At 41.6% G+C, this 19817-nt stretch overlaps 1 protein-coding gene across 1 annotated transcript in view; it reads right to left on the reverse strand.

Moving 5' to 3' along the window:
* Window positions 1-66: 66 nt before the first annotated feature.
* Window positions 67-19817, reverse strand: part of ddx27 (DEAD (Asp-Glu-Ala-Asp) box polypeptide 27) — a 54121-nt gene continuing 34370 nt past the window's right edge. The window contains exons 20-21 of the mRNA XM_063041601.1: window positions 12607-12681; window positions 67-11378 (exon numbers count right to left, since the gene is read on the reverse strand). Coding sequence (XP_062897671.1) covers window positions 11363-11378; window positions 12607-12681 — 91 coding nt within the window. The 3' untranslated portion in view covers window positions 67-11362. The remainder of the gene's footprint in view (window positions 11379-12606; window positions 12682-19817) is intronic.

Below are 19817 nucleotides of genomic sequence, written 5' to 3' on the forward strand. Positions count from 1 at the left end.
AGGGCTGTTGTAAAAAAAGTTTGTTTTTGTTTAGCCATAGACATATCTTTAGTTATGCATGGGATAATACAAATCTGCAAGTTTATCAGCATCCTTTGGTTCTATTCAGCTTACTGCTGAACAGGAACCCAGAAATTTCTTTATGTGAATGTAGTTCTCATTTCTAGTTTTGCATTCAAGAGCATAATTTGCATGGTCATTTTATTTATCTCAGAAATTCAGTTATAACCTAGGTGTTCAAATATTTAAAATTTTCATTTCTTTTCAGTTGAAATCAAGCTTCAATTATGAAAATACAGGCACCCTAAACCCTGTACTCTTGTAAATTTGTTTTGGTTCAGTATGCCATGGACCACAATCCCTTTGTTAAAAGTTCTCATCAAGTCTGCTATTTCATGTTCCTTGCTGCTGCTTTTTTGCTGAACTAATTTCAGAGAATTCTTTTTCTGATCCACTGGAAATATTTTTAATATCAGCCTCCCTTTCCAATCTTACTGGTTTTAAATGGAGAATGTTTACATTTGAAGTGGTTAAAGCAGATAGTGCACCTGACTGAAATAGAAAACATAGAAACTTAGAAAATAGGTGCAGGAGTAGGCCATTCGGCCCTTTGAGCTTGCATGATCATGGCTGATCATCCAACTCAGAACCCTGCACCAGCCTTCCCTCCATACCCCCTGATCCCTTTAGCCACAAGGGCCATATCTAACTCCCTCTTAAATATAGCCAATGAACTGGCCTCAACTGTTTCCTGTGGCAGAGAATTCCACAGATTCACCACTCTCTGTGTGAAGAAGTTTTTCCTAATCTCGGTCCTAAAAGGCTTCCCCTTTATCCTCAAACTGTGACCCCTCGTTCTGGACTTCCCCAACATCGGGAACAATCTTCCTGCATCTAGCCTGTCCAATCCCTTCAGGATTTTATACGTTTCAATAAGATCCCCCCTCAATCTTCTAAATTCCAACGAGTATAAACCTAGTTGATCCAGTCTTTCGTCATATGAAAGTCCTGCCATCCCAGGAATCAATCTGGTGAACCTTCTTTGTACTCACTGTATGGCAAGGATGTCTTTCCTCAGATTAGGGGACCAAAACTGCACACAATACTCCAGGTGTGGTCTCACCAAGGCCTTGTACAACTGCAGTAGTACCTCACTGCTCCTGTACTCGAATCCTCTTGCTATGAATGCCAGCATACCATTCGCCTTTTTCACCGCCTGCTGTACCTGCATGCCCACTTTCAATGACTGGTGTATAATGACACCCAGGTCTTGTTGCACCTCCCCTTTTCCCAATCAGCCACCATTCAGATAATAATCTGTTTTCCTATTTTTGCCACCAAAGTGGATAACCTCACATTTATCCACATTAAATTGCATCTGCCATGAATTTGCCCACTCACCTAACCTATCCAAGTCACCCTGCATCCTCTTAGCATCCTCCTCACAACTAACACTGCCGCCCAGCTTCGTGTCATCCGCAAACTTGGAGATGCTGCATTTAATTCCCTCATCTAAGTCATTAATATATATTGTAAACAACTGGAGTCCCAGCACTGAGCCTTGCAGTACCCCACTAGTCACTGCCTGCCATTCTGAAAAGGCCCCGTTTACTCCCACTCTTTGCTTCCTGTCTGCCAACCAATTCTCTACCCACATCAATACCTTACCCCCAATACCATGTGCTTTAAGTTTGCACACTAATCTCCTGTGTGGGACCTTGTCAAAAGCCTTTTGAAAATCCAAATATACCACATCCACTGGTTCTCCCCTATCCACTCTACTAGTTACATCCTCAAAAAATTCTTTCACATATCTATAAAAGCTTTTTTACAGTCCGTTTTTATGTTCCCTGCCAGTTTTCTCTCATAATCTTTTATCCCCTTCCTAATTAAGCCCTTTGTCCTCCTCTGCTGGAATTTCTCCCAGTCCTCAGGCGAGCCACTTTTTCTGGCTAATTTGTATGCTTCTTCTTTGGAATTGATACTACCCCAATTTCCCTTGTCAACCACGGGTGCACTACCTTCCTTGATTTATTCTTTTGCCAAACTGAGATGAACAATTGTTTGGAAGATTTGAAGCAATGAAGGTTCAAGTTCAATGAAATCATTGACTGATTGGATTGAATGTCTTGTGTGTTGATCATAAACATATTTTTGTTGCAGTCTTAATTAAGAGTTCCATTTTACTTGCACTGTTCTGCACTTTGATTCCTGTCATGAGGGCACAACCTTGTACCTATTTACAGTATCCCAGTAACTTGTGCATTCTCCTTTACTCATGCACTTTATAGGTCAATACAAGGACACTCTTGTCATACTGGAATATATCCCACCTAAGAGGGGGTGATGAGAAAACACCATGAGACCATAAGAGATAAGAGCAGAATTTGGCAAATTTTCCCGATTGAGTTTGCTCAGCCATTACATCATGGTTGATTTATTATTATCCCTTTCAACCCTATTCTCCTGCCTTCTCCATCGAAACCTTTGATACCCTGATTAATCAAGAACCTATCAACCCCTGTTTTAAATATACACAATGACTTGGCTTTCACAGTCGTCAGTGGCAATGAATTCCACACATTCACCACCCTCTGTCTAAAGAAATTACTCCCATCTCCATACTAAATGTGCCCTCTGGACAATGTTGCCTTGAGTCAGTGGACTGGGCTACGTTGGGGAACTTATCTGAGGACCTGAATGACTACACCAGGGTCATTGCAGACTTATTTAAAATAGCTGTGCATGAGTGTGCCCCCACAAAGTCATTCAAGGTTTTCCCCAGTCAGAAGCTCTGGATGAACAATGAAATCTGGAATCTGCTGAGAGCATTCAAGTCTGGAGATGCTATGAGAGGTGTAGGTATGATCTCCGGAAAGCCATCTCTCAGGCAAAGTGGAGAATCCAGACTAGAATTAAATCAATGGGAGGTGCTTATGAATGTCATAACCTCCTACAAAGTTAAATCTTATGACACGGGACAAGCTCTCAATGCCTTCTATGCTGGCTTTGATCACCAGAACAGGGAAGAACCATCACACACCCCTATGTCTCCTGATGATCCTTTGGTTTCAGTATCCTAGTGATTATGTGTGGTCTACCTTCAAGGGAGTGAATCCAAGGAAAGCATCTGGTCTGGACAGAGTACCTGGCTGAGTTCTGAAGACTTGTGCCGACCAAATGGCTGGTGTATTCAAGGATCTCTTCAACCTCTCCAGTGGTGTGTGGTACCCACCTACTTCAAGCAGGCTTTAATTGTACTGGTGTCCAAGAATAGCATGCCAACTTGTCTAATTGACTATTGCCCAGCGGCACTTACATCCACAATGAAGAGGTGTTTTTATCAGCTCCTGTCTGAGTGGCTATTTGGGTTCATTCCGATTTGTCTACAGAAGCAACAGATCTACAGCAGATGCTATATCGTTGGTTCTTCACACAACTCTGGAACATCTAGACACAATGTTGCATACATCAGGATGCTCTTTATTGATTATAGCTCGGTATTTAACATCATCATCCCCTCAAAACTAAGCAGTAAACTTCAAAACCTGGGCCTCACTACCGACTTGTGCAACTGGATCCTGGATTTCCTTACTTGTAGACCCCAGTCAGTTCAGATTGGCAAAAACATCTCCACAATCTTCAGCACAGGAGCACCACAGGGATGTGTACTTAACCCCCTTTTCTACATACTTTACACCTAAGACTGGCTAAGTAGAGCTCCAACACCATATACAAATTTACTGATGACGCCGCTGTTATGGGCTGCATCATAGGTGGTGATGAATCAGCATACAGGAGGGAGATTGAAAATTTGGCTGAGTGGTGTAAAAACAACAACTTCTCTCAGGGAACTGTTAGTAGACGTCAGGAAAGAAACCGGCAGTCCATGAGCCAGTAATCATCAGGGGTGGAGAGGGTCAGTAACTTTAAATTCCTGGGTGTCACTATCTCAGAGGACCTGTTCTGGACAATCGTAAATATATAATTGCGAAGAAAGCACAACAGCACCACTTCTTCAGGAGTCTGCTGAGATTCATCATGTCATCAAAACCCTTGGCAAACTTCTATAGATGTGTGGTGGAAAGTGTGCTGACCAATGCCGTTCAGCGGAAAATCCTACAAAAGGTAGTAGATTCGACCCAGTACATCACAGGTAAAACCCTTCCAACCATTGAGTACATCTACATGAAACGTTGCTGTAGAAAAGCAGCATTCATCAAAGATCTTGCACCACCAGGTTCAAGAACAGCTACTACCCCTCGAACAAAAGGGGATAACTGCACTTATTTAGGGATGCTGTTGTTATTTGGTGCATGTTATTCCATTATTGGCATTTGCAGAATTTACAGTTCCTGATGTTTACAATTTACAAAAGGTGTTCTGTAGATTAGCCAAGTGTGCCCACAGAAAAAGGAAATGTCAGGGTTGCATGTGGTGACATGTATGTACTCTGATAAATTGTACTTTGAACTTTGGTCCTAGACTCTCCCCCTATAGGAAATATCCTCTCCACATCTACTCTGTCTAGGCCTTTCAACATTTGATAGGTTTCACTGATATCTGCCCTCACCCCCCCCCCCACCCTGCATTCTTCAATAAATTCCAGCAAGTACAGGCCCAGAGCCATCAAACACTCCTCATACCCATTCATTTCTGGAATCATTCTCATAATCTCCTCTGGACCCTCTCTAATGTCAGCACATCCTTTCTTAGATAAAGGGCCCAAAACTGCTCACAGTACTCCAAGTGCGGTCTGGCCAATGCCTTAAGAAGCCTCAGCATTCCATCCTTGCTTTTATATTCTAGTTATCTCAAAATGAATCCTGACATTGCATTTGGCTTCCATACCACTGACTCACGCTATAAGTTAACCTTCAGGGAATCCTGCACAAGAACTCCCAAGTTCCTTTGCACCTCTGATTTTTGAATTTTCTGCTTGTTTAGAAATTAGTCTATGCTATTGTTCTATCTACTGAAGTGAATGACCATACACTTCCTGACACTATATTCCTTGTGTCACTTCTTTACTCATTTTCCTAATCTAAATCTGTCTTGAGTCTCCCTGCTTCCTCAATGTTACCTGCCCTTCCCTCATCTTTGTATTCTCCAAACTTAGCCACAAAACCATCAATTTCATCATCTAAATCTTTGAGATATAATGTAAAAGGAAGCAGTCCCAACGTTGCCCCTTGCAGAACACCGCTAATCACCAGCAGCCAACCAGAAAAGACTCCTTTTATTCCCATTCTTCTCCTCCTGCCAATCCTCCATCTATGCTTGTCTTTTTCCTGTAGTACCATGGCCTTTTTAAGCAGTCTCATGTGCAGCACCTTGTCAAAGCTCTGAAAATCAAAGTACACAATATCCACCAATTCCTTTGTCTAGCCTCCTTGTTATTTCCTCAAAGAATTCCAAAAGATTTATCAATCTAGATTTTCCCTTAAGGGAAACCATGCTGACTAGCATATTTTATCATGTCCCTCCAAGTACTCTGAGAACTCATCTTGAACCAACATCTTCCCAATCACTGAGGTCAGGCTAACTGGCCTCTAGTATCCTTTCTTCTGCCTCCCTCCATTCTTGAAGAGTGGAATGACATTTACAATTTTCCAGTCCTCCAGAGCCATGGCAGAATCTTGTGATTCTTCAAAGATCATTCCTAATACCTAACAATCTCTTCCACTACCATTTTCAGCACCCTTTGGTGTAGTCTATCTGGTTCAGCTGACTTACCTACCTTCAGACTTTCCAGCTTCCCAAGCACCTTCTCTACAATTGCACTCACCTCTGCCCCATGACACTCTCGAATGTCTGGCATGCTGCTAGTGTCTTCCACAGTGAAGATGATACAAAATACTTCTGCCATTTTCTTGTCTCCCACTACTGCCTCTCCAGCATCATTTTCCAATATTCCGATATCTATTCTCACCTCTTTTACTCTTTATATATCTGAAAAAAAACCTTTGCTATCCTTTCTGATATTATTGCTAGCTTACCTTCATATTTGATCTTTTCCTTCCTTACAGCTTTTCAGTTGCCTTCTGTTGGTTTTTAAAAAGCTTCCCAATCCTAACTTCCCACGAATTTTTGCTCTTATTATATGCCTTCTCTTGCTTTTATGTTGACCTTGACTTCCCTTGTCAGACACTGTGGTGTCACCCTGCCTTTAGAATACTTCCTCCTCTTTGAGATGTACCTATCTTGCACCTTCTGAATTTCTACCAGAAATTCCAGCTATTGCTGTTCTACAATCATCCCCTCGTGTCCCCTTCCAGTCAACTTTGGCCGGCTGCTTTCTCATACTTATGTAATTCCCTTTACTCCACTGTAATTGTGATACATCTGACTTCAGCTTCTCCCTCTCAAATTTCAGAGTGAAGTCTATCGTATATGATCACTGTCTCCTAAAGGTTCCTTCACCTTAACCTCCCTAATCAGATCTGGTTCTTAAACAACACCCAATCCACTATTGCCTTTTCCCTAGTGGACTCAAACTGCTCTGGAAAATGGGATTCATTGGAAAGGGCAAATAAAAATAGGCAGGGGCCTTTGTGTGAGCAGGCCAGTGTTAAGAGGGGCTTTGGTTCATCAGGTTTGGATAAGGTGAGTATCTGGCAAATTTCTTTATTCTTCATTCCTCATTTGTTGGGGCACAGTTAGTGCAGTGAGAATGGCTCCAGGAGTTGTGTTGTGTTCTTTGTGTAAGATAGGGGAATTCTGGGAGACCTTCAGCCTCCCTGATAACCCCAGATGCACTGAGCTGCAGCTCGCTGGAGAACATTAAGGAAGTGGAGCTGTTGCTTGATGACCATCGGCTTATATGGGGAAACTGACAGAAGCTACAGGGAGGCAGTCACCACTAAGTTGAAGGCGGCAGGTAACTGGGTAACTCAGAAGAAGGAAGGGAAATGGACACAGTGCAGAGTTTACTTTAATAATAAGTATACCATTTTCAATACAGTTGAGGTGAATCACCTACCGGGGGAGCTGCAGCGACCGGGTCTCTGGCACTGTGGCTCAGAAGAGAAGAGAAATGAAGAGGAGTGCAGTAATGATAGGAAATTCTATAGTTATAGAGGAATAGAAACGAGATTCTGTAGATGCGATAGAGACACCCAAATAGTCCACTGCCAGGGTCAAGGATGTCTCAGATCAGATACACAGCATTCTAAAAGGGGTGAACAGCCAGAAGTCTTGATAGATATTGACACCAATGACATAGGTAGAAAGGTGAGAATGTCCTGAAGAGGCATTTTTGGGAGCAAGGTGGCAGGACCTCCAGGGCAGTAATTTCAGCAATGCTGCCAGTGCGACACACCATGAGGGTAAGAATACGATGATTTGGCAGATGAATGCATGGCTGAAGAACTGGTGCAGGGGGCAGGGTTTCAGATTTCTGGATTGTTGGGATCTCCTCTGGGGAAGATACAACCTTTACAAAAGAGATTGGTTACACCTGAACTCGAAGGGGACCAATATCCTTGTGGGCAGGTTTGTGAGAGCTGTTTGGGAGGGTTGAAACTAATTTGGCAAGGGGTGGGAACCAGAATGATAGGGCTGAGGGTGGGATGGTTGGTTTACAAATAGGCAGTGTGTAGTGAGACTACTAGAAAAGACAGGCAGATGATAGGGCAAAATTGCAGTCAACGAAACGAGTTGCAATGCAAAAGGGAGACAAAATCGAAAGGGGTGATAAATACAGGACTGAAGGTGTTATATTTGAATGCACGGAATAAGGTAGATGAACTTGCAACAGTTACAAATTGGAATGTATGACATTGTGGGCATCACAGTGTCATGGCTGAAGAAAGATTATACCTGGGAACTTAAAGTCCAAGGAGACACATTGTATCGAAAGGATTGGCAGTGGTGTTGGTTTAAAAAAAAATCAATCAAATTAGAAAGAGCCGACGTAGAATCGTGGGTAGATAAACTTAAAAGGGTAAAGACACTGGTGGGAGCTATATACAGACCTCTGAACAGTAGCAAAGATGTGGGCTACAAATTACAACGGGAGAGAGAAAATGCATGTCAAAAGGGCAATATTACAATAGTCATGGGGGATTTCAATATGCAGGTAGATTAGGAAAATTAGGTTGCTGCTGCATCCCAAGAAGGTAATTTGTAGAATGTCTATGAGATGGATTTTTAGAGCAGCTCACGGTGGAGCAAACTGGGGATCAGCTATTCTAGATTGGATATTTTGCAATGAACCAGAATTGATGAGAGATCTTAAAGGAACACTTAGGGAAAAGAGATCATAATATGATAGAATTCATCCTGCAAGTTATAAAGAGAAGCTAAAGTTAAACGTATCAACATTACATTGGAGAAAGGGGAATTATGGGGGCTGACCAAAACTGATTGGAAGGGGACACTAGCAGGGATGACAGAAGAACAGCAATGGCTAGAGCTTCTGGGAGAAATTTGGAAGGCACAGGATAGATACATGCCAAAGAAGTATTCTAAAGGCAGGATGATGCAACCATGGCTGACAAAAAAATCAAAGCCAACATAACAGCCCAAGACAGAGCATATAATAGAGCAAAAGTTAGTGGAAAGTTTTTAAAAAGCAACAGAAGGCAACTAAAAAATTCATAAAGAAGGAAAAGATGGAATACAAAGGTAAGATATCCAATAATATCAAAGAGGATACCAAAAGTTTCTTCAGATATATAAAGTGTAAAAGAGGCGAGAGTAGATATTGGACCACTGGAAAAATTGTGCTGGTGAGTAGTAATGGGGGACTAGGAAATGGTGGACAAACTGAATATTTTGCATCAATCTTCACTGTGGAAGACGCTAGCCGTATGCCAGAAATCTGACTGTGTCAGGTCAGAAGTGAGTGAAGTTACCATTACTAGGGAAAAGGTACTTGGAAACTGAAAGGTCTGAAGGTAGATCAGTCACCAGAATCAGATGGTCTACACCCTAGGGTTCTCAAAGAGGTGGTTGAAGAGATTGTGAAGGCATTAGTAATGATTTTTCCAGAATCAATAGATTCTGAAATGGTTCAAAAGGACTGGAAAATTCTTCAAGGAAGCAAGCCAGTAGAAAGGAAATTATAGACCAGTTAGTCTGGCCTCAGTGGTTGGGAAGATGTTGGTGTTAATTGTTAAGGATGTGGTTTCAGGGTACTTGGAGGCACATGATAAAATAGGCTGAAGTCAGCGTGGTTTCCTTAAGGGAAAATCTTGCCTGATAAATCTGTTGGAATTCTTTTAAGACTAAAAAGGATAGACAAAGGAGAATCGATGGTTGTTGTCTACTTGTATTTTCAGGAGACCTTTGACTAGGTGCCACACAAGAGGCTGCTTAACAAGCCCATGGTATTACAGGAAAGATACTAGCATGGATCGAGCATTGGCTGGTTGAGTCAGTGGTGAGGAAGGCAAGTGCAATGTTAGCATTCATTTTGAGAGGACTAGAATATAAAAAGGATGTAATAATGAGGCTTTATAAGGCACTGGTGAGGCCTCACTTGGAGTATTGTGAATAATTCTAGGCCTCTTATCTAAAAAAAGATGTGCTGACGTTGGAGAGGGTTCAAAGGAGTTTCATGAAAATGATTCCGGGCTTGAAAGGCTTATTGTATGAGGAGTGTTTGACAGCTCTGGACCTGTATGCACTGGAATTCGGAAGAATGAGGGGGGAATCTCTCAGAAACCTATCAAACATAGGCCTTGATGAGTGGAAGTGGAGAGGTTGTTTCCTGTGGTGGGGAACCTAAGACCAGAAGAGACGGCCTCAGAATAGAGACCCATCCTTTTAGAAGGGAGACGAAGAGTAATTTCTTTAGCCAGAGAGTGGTGAATCTGTCGAGTTCGTGTCACAGGTGGCCGTGGAGGGCAAGTCTTTATGTTTATTTAAGGCAGAGGTTGATAGATTCTTGAGTAGTTAGGGCATGAAAGGTTATGGGGGAGAAAAGCAGGTTGGATCTGAGAGGGAAAAGCATCAACTATGATGAAAAGGCAGAGCAGACTAGATGGGCTAAATGGCCTACTTCTGTTTCTATACCTTATGGTCTTACAGTCTAAAGACATCTTGTAGGCATTCCAGAAATTCTCTCTCGGGATCCAGCACCAAACTAATTTTCCCAATCTACCTGCACGCTGTCTACTGTTGGGGGCCTGTATATAACTCCCATCAGTGTCTTTTTACCATTGCCGCTTCTTAACTCGACCCACAAGGTTTTTACATTTTCTGTTCCTATGTCACCTCTTTCTAAGGCTTGGATTTCACCACACCATCCCTTTTGATACAACATGTGTATCCTTGCATGTTGATTGTTGAACTGGAGGGCAGAAATTCACTTCTAATACTATTTGATTTTATCCATTTCAATGTTGATTCAGTTTACCACCGTTCATAACCCAAATACAATTCTCTGAGCTAATGGCTCCTTATACTCTCAAATTTCCCAATACAATTGAAATACAACATTTACATAAAACAATATAACAGTTTTACAAAGTGAAACTCTTTACTTCTGGAAAGAGTCATGTTGGTTCAACAAAATGAACACGTCTAGTAGCCACAAGGAAAATGGCTTTATAATCAGAATCTCTTTCACACAAATAAACGGAGTTATAGTCCAAAAAGATTTCCATTTGAGAAAAGCTTTCAGTCTAATTCATTCCTTCCAAAATCATCTTAGCAGTTTGTAAATAACGTTAGATCTGTTTATATAATACAAAATAACAACTTTTATGGAAATGAAGTTCCGATATTTTACATCAATATTTGTTCACTGATACAAGCCAAGATCAAGTCTGATTCTGTTTTAAATAGCAATGCAAATGTATATTGCCATAGGATAACTGGATATAAATGTGGAGGGGTGTAGAGTGGAGGTTCAGACATTTTAAGATTTGTAAACTGGTCTGTAGATTCCTGAAACATTTGGATTGAAAATAGAAAACACTGTGGTATTTTCCACTTCAATTCCAACTTTATGATGTTTGCAGCAGGAATTCCCTGTCTCACTGAGCATGATGAAGACCAGGTAGTGTGTGAGGATTAAGTAAATGAAGTTGAATATCACAATTGTATTGTACATGTCTACTTTGACAATAAAATTAACCCTTGAACAGATGTCTACAGAATACCACACTTATAACTGAGACAACTGTTCTGATTACAACGCAATGTCTGCTCTTCTAAAAAGACAGTATGCACAGTAATCGACATCTAGGCACTGAGGGTGGGAGACTGCAGATCAAGTCAGCTCACGCACGTTTCTCCTATGATGTGAAGTATGAATAAATTTCATTATCAAATACAGTATGTCACATGTGATAAAGACTTCTTGGAAAGGCACTTCTGGAAAACTCTCCGGTGGCTGGCTTTATAATTTGGTTCATCTTCTCTTATACCTAAAACACAAAGGATGTATTATGTGAGTAACAAGAATTGAATGATGTAAAAACAGCTGATGAACAGGCCTTTGAAGAATTGGGTAGGGGAGGAAGCAGTAAATGTATTACTTTATAAGTAATTGACAGAAGGGTTAGAAGGGAGATGAGAGTGGGCTAGGAGTGTGGAACACTGTGAAATGGTCAACGCATTAAAAAATGGTACTTGGAAGTGTATATGAAGGGTTGGTGACAAAGTTGTGGATCTAATACTGGAAGGTAGGTTTACATTTGGGTAGCTTTTTATACAAATACAGCCATGATGGACTGAATGAACTGTGTTGGAAATACTCTAATATTCCAATGAATGAAGAGAAGCTGATAAGGAGAGCTGCATTACAGTCAAAATTAATCCACCTTGATTCAAGTAATTCCCTCCAAAATGAAATGTATTCCTTCCAGCAGTCCTACTCCGTTATGTACTGAAGATTATACCATAACATTCTCATTGAAGTCCCATTTCAGGTGCTGTGCCCAAGGACTACAGTTCTCCTTGGAACCATAGCTCAACATCAATAAGAGAAGAAAAGCAGAATATTGTAGAAATATAAAGCACTTCATCCAAAACCGAGTTATATCATCAGAAACATTGCTACCTCTACACTATTCAGATGGTTTCCACTGAATTCTATAAGGGCATTATTTTTGGCTTTAGCCTTCTGGAGTTATGGGGAGGACAAAAGAGATTATAAATTTCTCTCTGCAAAACATGTTTCATAGCCAAATGATGTGCCAAATCTTTACAGAGATGACCCAGTGTTGATTTGTGATCATAGTTGAAACGTGGCTCTCTATTCCTTCCCCTGCTGAGTGTGCCTGTATTAAAACAACAGCAGGATTAGAGTCCGCTGTGATGTCCTGGAAGGGCTGAGTAAACATCCACGATGTCTAAGTTAACAGTAGAAAGTTATTTGTATTTGTGGGACTTGCACGACTGACATAACAACTGCAAATTAAACATCCTCTTAAATACAAGCCAGAATACAACATTAAAATGGAGAAAACATTTACATTTCATCATTTCAAAGGTTACTGAAAGGTAAATGACTCCTGGGAAGTGGTGAATTGAGGCAATGTTCAGTCTGACCTGATCATCACCAATCTAAGGTGACAATTTTTTGGAATGGAACAATACTCTTGCATTCAATTCCAATTAGTTGGAAAACCACATTTGTTCAGAAATGCTTACCTCGATTTTGATTTAAATGTGCCCCCTTTCTTACGCTGTGATATTCCAAGTCTCTTCCTGTCTTCAAATGATGGCCTTCAAAGAAACCAAGGTGCAAAGAATTCAGATACTGAACTAACATAATGCCTTAGAAATCAAAAATACACAAAAGTGTCTCACAAGGTGAGTTCTGAAGAATAGTGGTTGTATAGGACAGCATTTCTACATCTGCAATAACATTCTCATGAATGTTTGTGAATACTATGGTCATGTGAATGCCTGGCACTATTTTTTTAAATTTGTGGTCATGGAACTGCAAGGAGAAAAAGACACTGAGAGGCTTCCGAACAGTTGCCAGAATGTGGGATATAAATTTCAAAGGGAGATAGAAAATGCATGTAAAAAGGGCAATGTTCCATATACAGGTAGATTGGGAAAATCAGGTTGTCTAGATCTCAAGAGAGGGAACTTGTAGAATGCCTATAAATCGCTTTTCAGAGCATTTTGTGGTTGAGCCCAATAGGGAAAAGGCAATTTTGGATCAGGTATTGTGTAATGAAGCAGATTTGATTAGGGAGCTTAAGGTAAAGGAACCCTTAGGAGTAAGTGAGCATAATATGATAGAATTCACCCAGAAGTTTGAGAGGGAGAAGTCAGAAGTATCTTTATTACAGTGGAGCAAAGGGAGAGGCATGACAGAGGAGTTGGCAAAAGATGACGGGAAGGGGACACTATCAGGGATGATGGCAGAACAGCAGTGGCTGAAATTTCTGGGAGCAATCCGGATAGCACAAAATATATATATCCCAAAGATGGAAACAGTATTCTAAAGGGAGGATGAGGCAAATGTGACTGACAAGGCAAGTCAAAGACAGCATAAAAGGAAAAGAGAGGGCATATAATATAGTAAAAATTAGTGGGAACTTAAAGGTCTGGGAAGCTTTTAAAAACCAGCTTAGAAAAGATGAGACATGAAGAAAAGCTAGCCAATAACATCAAAAGTTTATTTCAGACATATAAAGAGTACAAGAGGGGGAAGAGTGGATATTGGACTACTGGAAAATGACAGTCCAGTCAGACTGGAGAGGTAATAATGAGGGACGAAAAAAAATAGCAGAAGAACTGTCTTCACTGTGGAAGACACCAGCAGTATACCAGAAATTCAAGGTGTCGGGGGCAAATGTAAGTGTAGCTGCTATTACTAAGGAGAAGGTGCTTGGGAAGCTGAAGTCACCTGAACTAGATGGACTACACCCCAGGGTTCTGAAAGAGGTAACTGAAGAGACTGCGGAGGCATTAGTAGTGATCTTTATAGAATCACTAGATTCTTGAATGGTTTTGGAGGACTGTAAAAGCACAAATGTGACTTCCCTCATTAAGAAGGGAGAGAGTAAAGAAGTAGAAATTACAGGCCAGTTAGCCTGACTTCAGCAGTTGGTAAGATGTTGGAGACCATTATTAAGGATGAGTTTTTGGGGTAATTCGTGGCATGTGATAAAGTAGGCCAAAGTTAGCATGGTTTTCTTAAGGGGAGGTCTTACCTGACAAATCTGTTGGGATTTATTGAGGAAATAACAGGCAGAACAGACAAAAGAGAGTCAATGGATGTTGTTTACTTGGATTTTCAGAGGACCTTTGAAACCATGCTGAACAGAAAGCTGCTTTAACAAGGTAAGAGCCCATGGTATTACAGGAAAGATATTAGCAATGGCAGAAGATTGGCTAACTGGCAGGAAACAAAGACTGAAAATAAAGGTTGACCGATTGGCTTCCTGTGACTCGTAACGTTCTGTAAGGGTCGGTATTGGGACAGCTTCTTTTCACATTATATGTCAATGATTTGGATGACAGAATTGATGGCTTTGTGGCCAAGTTTATAGACAATACAAAGATAGGTGGAAGGGCGGGTAGTGTTGAGGAAGCAGGGAGTCTGCAGAAAGACTTAGACAAACTGGGAGAATGGACAAAGAAGTGGCAGATGGAATATAGGGCAGGAAAGCGTATGGTCATGCACCTTGGTTGAAGTAATAAAGGCAAAGACTTATTTTCTAAATGGGCAGAAATTTCAAAAATCAGAGGTGCAAGGGGAGTTGGGAGTCCTTGTGCAGCATTCATAGAGATTAATTTGCAGGTTGAGTCGGTGGTGAGGAAGGCAAATGCAATGTTAGCATTCATAAGAATAGAACGCCTTAGGGTTTTTCTGAATCCTCCTTATCAAGGCCTTCTCGTGTCCCCTTCTAGATCTCCTAAATCCCCTATCAAATTCCTTCCTGGTTACTTTATAACTCTCAAGAACTCTGGCTGATCCTTGCTTAGAGTCATAGAAAAATAAAGCAGAGAAACAGGCACTTTGGCTCACCTAGTCAGTGCAAAACTATCTACTCTGCCTACTCCCACTGACCTGCACCAGAATATCCATGTACCTATCCAAATGTCAACATTGAAATCAAACTTGCATGCACTCATTCTACACTGGCAACTCATTCCACACTCTCACAACCTTTTGGAGTAAGGAAGCTTCCCCTCATGTTCCCCTAAACTTTTCACCTTTCACCCCTAACCTCTAGTTATAGTCCCATTCAACCGCAGTGGAAAAAGCCTGCTTGCGTTCACCCTAACTATACCCCTCGTAATTTTGTATACCTCTACCAAATCTCCCCCCCCCCAAAAACAATCTGCTACATTCCTAAGTCCTAGCCTTATAACTCAGGTCCTCCAATCCCAGCAACATCCTTGTAAATTTTCTCTGTATTCTTTCAACCTTATTTGCATCTTTCCTGTAGGTAGGTGACCAAAACTGCACACAATACTCCAAATAAAGCCTCAACAATGTCTTATACAACTACAACATTAACATTCCATCTCCTGTGCTCAATATTTCGATTTATGAAGGCTGATGTGCCAAAAGCTTTCTTTACGACCCTACCTGTTCCATCACTTTCAATGAATTATGGACCTGTATTCCCAGATGCCTTTGTTCTACTGCACTCTTCAGTGTCCTACTGTCCACCGTGTAAGGCCTACTCTGGTTGGTCTTCTCGAAGTATAATGCCCTACACTTATCTGCATTAAAATCTACCTGCCATTCTTCAGCCTTTTTCCCCAGTTGGTCCAGATCTCACTGCAAGCTGATAGTCTTCCTCGCTGTTCACTACACCCCCAGTCTTGGAGTCATTCACAAATTTGCTGATCTGGTTAACCAATTATCAGCCAGATCATTGACATAGATGACAAACAACAATGGACCCAGCCCCAATCCCTGTGGCACTCCACTAGTCACAGGTCTCCAGTCAGAGAGGCAACCCTCTACTACCACCCTCTGGCTTCTCCCACAAAGCCAATGTCTAATCCAATTCACTACCTCATCTTGAATGCCAAGTGACTGAACCTTCTTGACTGATCTCCCAAGCGGGACCACGTCAAATGCTTTGCTGAAGTCCATGTAGACAAGATCCACTGCCTTGCCTCCATCAACTTTCCTGATAACTTCTTTGAAAAACTCTTATGTTTGGTTAAACACAACCAACCACACACAAAGCCACGCTGACTATCCCTAATCAATCCATACCTATCCAAATACTCATATATTCAGTCCTTTAGAATACCTTCTAATAACCTTCCCATGACTCGATAACAGTCTCACCAGTCTATAACTTCCTGGTTTATTTTCAGAGCCTTTCTTAAACAGCAGAACAACATTAGCTATCATCCAAATCCTCTGATACCTCACCTGTCACTAAGGGTGATTTAAATATCTGTGCTAGGGCCCCTGCAATTTCTGCACTTGCCACTCACAGGATCCAAAGGAACAGCTTGTCAGACCCTGGGTATTCATCCACCCTAATTTGTCTCAAGACAGCAAACACCTCACTTCTTTAGACTCTGTCCATCTCCCGAGTTAATACAGATGCAAAAAATCCATTTAAGATCTCCCCCATATCTTCTGGCTCACACATAGATTACCACTCCGATCTTCCAGAGGATTAATTCTGTCCCTTGCAATCCTTTTGCTCTTAACAGAAGCCCTTAGGATTTGCCTTCACCTTGTCTGCTAGGGCAACCTCATGCCTTCTTTTAGCCCTTCCAATTTCTTTCTTTAGTGTTCTCTTGCACTTCTTATACTCCATAAGTAACCCATTTGTTCCTACCTATACCTTTTTTTCCTTAACAAGGGCTTCAATATCTGTTGAAACCCAAGGTTCCCTAAAGCTTTTATTGTTACCCTTTATTCTGACAGGCACATAGCTTTGTACTCTCAAAATTTCATTTTTGAAGGTCTCCCACTTACGAAGTACACCAGAAAACAGCCTGTTCCGATCCATACTTGCTAGATCCTTTCCGATACCATCAAAATTGGCCTTTCCCAATTTAGAACCTCAACCTGAGGATGAGATGCATCTTTTTCCATGTTTACTTTGAAACTAGTGGCATTGTGATCACTAGGATGCAAAGTGTTCCCCACCACAAACTTCTTTCACCTGCCTTGTATCATTCCCTAATAGCAGATCAAGCATTGCACATGCTCTTGCTGGGGTATTTATGTACTAATTAAGGAAACTTTCCTGAATATTTGACAAACTCTATCCCATCAAGTGCTTTTATAGTGTGGGAGTCCCAGTCAATATGGGGAAAGTTAAAAACACCTATTATAACAACCTTACGCTCCTTGCAACAGTCTGCAATCTCACTATAAATTTGTTCCTCCACATCCTGCGAACTATTGGGTGGTCTAAAATATATCCCCATTAACATGGTCATACATTTCTTATTCATCAGTTCCACCCAAAAAGCCGCACTAGTTGATTTCTCCAGTCTGCTCTGACATTTTTCCTAACTAATAACGCCACCCTTCTCCCTTTAATATTGAGCTGCCCGTCCTGCCCCTTCTGCAACCAAGTCTCACTAACGGCTATAATATAATTCCATGTGTTGATCCCTGCCCTGAGCTCATCTGCCTTTCCTATAATCTTGCATTGAAACATAAACAGCTCAGGGTATCAGTCGCACCATGCTTAACATTTTGATTCCTTACTTTGTGTGAGGTCTTACCAACATCTGTCTCCACAACCTCTGCATTATCTGTTCTGAAACTCTGGTTCCCATCCCCCTGCAACTCTAGTTTAAATCACCATCGCCCCCCTCCCACCCCTGGAGCAGCACTGGCAGATCTTCCCGCTAGGATATGAAACCCCTTCCAGTTCAGGTGCAAACTGTCTTTCTGTACAGGTCCCCCCTTCCCCCAAACAGAGCCAATAATCCAAAATTCTGATGCCTTCCCTCTTATACCAACTCCTCAGCCAAATGTTAAACTGTATGATCTTCCTTTCTCTGTGGCATGGGTAGCAATCTTGAGATTACAACCCTGGAGGTCCTGCCCTTTAACTTAGCACCTAACTCCCTGAACTCACGTTGCAGAACCTTGTCGCTCTTCCTACCTATATCACTGGTACCTAAATGGATCAAGACCTCTGGCTGCTCACCTCCCATTTAAGAATGCAGAGGACTCGATCTGGGATGTGCCAGACCCTGGAGCCTGGAAACAAGGGACCGTCCTGGAATCTCGTTCTTGTCCACAGAACTCCCTTTCTGTTCTCCTAACTAACCAATCCCCTATCACCACAGCTCTCTTCTTCTCCCCGCTTCTCACAGAGCCAGACTCAGTGCCAGAGACCAGCCCACTGTGACGTTCCTCTGCGAGGTCAATCAGCCCAGCCCCCCCGCCACCACCAAAAGAATCCAAAGTGGTGTACTTGTTGAGAATGGCCGCAGGGGTAGTTGCACTAGATGCTTAACCCCTCTCCCCTTCTTGACTGTCACCCAGTCTCCTGTATCCTGTACCTTGGGTATAACTACCTCTCTATATGTCCTATATATCACCTTCGCAGCCTCAAATGATTCGGAGCTCATCAAGTTCCAGCTCCAACTCTTTAATGTGCAGTGTTAGAAGCTGCAGCTAGAACATTTCTCGCAGGTGAAATAGTCAGGGACACTGGCCCCTTCCCTCCCATATCCCACAAGCGGAGCATTCAACTGTGCTGCCTGGCATCCCTACTGTTCTAAGTGCAAATATAAAGGAGGAAACAATAAATAAGCTGGGGTAAACAAAACATGAACTGACAGCTTTTTTGCCATCTCTCACCAAAGCCTCTCCTCGCTGAAGCTAAAGCCTCAAAATCCCCACTTTAGCACTGTCCACTCCAGCTAAGACCACTCTGCTTACCCATGCCTTATTTTAATTTGTTCTTGCAAATCAATCCCAATTGCCAATTCGCTTCTCAAAACACCAAACTGCTGTGAATCGATGCCTTATGTACTCGGCAAACCTGAGTGAATTACATCTTCTCACATTTTGGTTCACCAAACTGCTTCCTAAATTATAGGCATGTTTCTTTTTTCCTCGTGACCAGATATTTTACATCTCTTAGTCAACTCTGATTCCTTCATCCTAACATAGGGACCAACTTATCCAACCCCATGCAACTGCCCCCTAAACGACCTTCATATTTCCATTGTGCATTTCCCTGAGCTCATCTATTCCCAAATTACACTTCCAAGTTCCTGCCTGACAGCATTATAATTCACCTTCCCTCAATTAAATACTTTTCTATACTTTCTGCTCCTATGCCCATCCAAGGCTATAGTAAAGGTCAGGAAGTTGTGCCATTGTCTCCAAAATACTCGTTCACTGAGATATCTGTCACCTGACCAGATTCATTGCCTCGTACTAGATCCAGTACAGCCAATTCCTCAATCTGAGAACCAATGACTGCCATTTTCTTACAAGTATTCTTTCTATAACTTTCAAATGAGCTCATGTTCTCTACCAATGTGTTTTCGTCCTAGAAAACACCTTCCTACCACTACTACTGGTTTCTACATAGGCACTGATAGAAACAATGCATTTCACCATATGTTTCAATGTACATTTGACAAATACTGTAAAGCTAGTCTTGAATCTTTTAAATTTTTAATCATAGATAGATGGATATTGCCGAATGAAAGCCTCACACTCTTTTCCTGACTTCTGACTCCCATGGGTTTTCCAGCCACTGCTACTTCAATGAAAGGTTCAGGATGCTGCCTCAAATATTGTGGTTTTGCCTTTTCGCAAAAGAAGGTCTTATATGATCATTATGCATTATGATCAGAGATTAAGGCATCTAAGGCTTTACTCTTTGGAGAGAAGGAGGATGAGAGGAGACATGATAACGAGACATGATAGACAAGATATT

The sequence above is a fragment of the Mobula hypostoma genome, chromosome 2, assembly GCF_963921235.1.
Source record: "Mobula hypostoma chromosome 2, sMobHyp1.1, whole genome shotgun sequence".
Lineage (NCBI taxonomy): Eukaryota > Metazoa > Chordata > Chondrichthyes > Myliobatiformes > Myliobatidae > Mobula > Mobula hypostoma.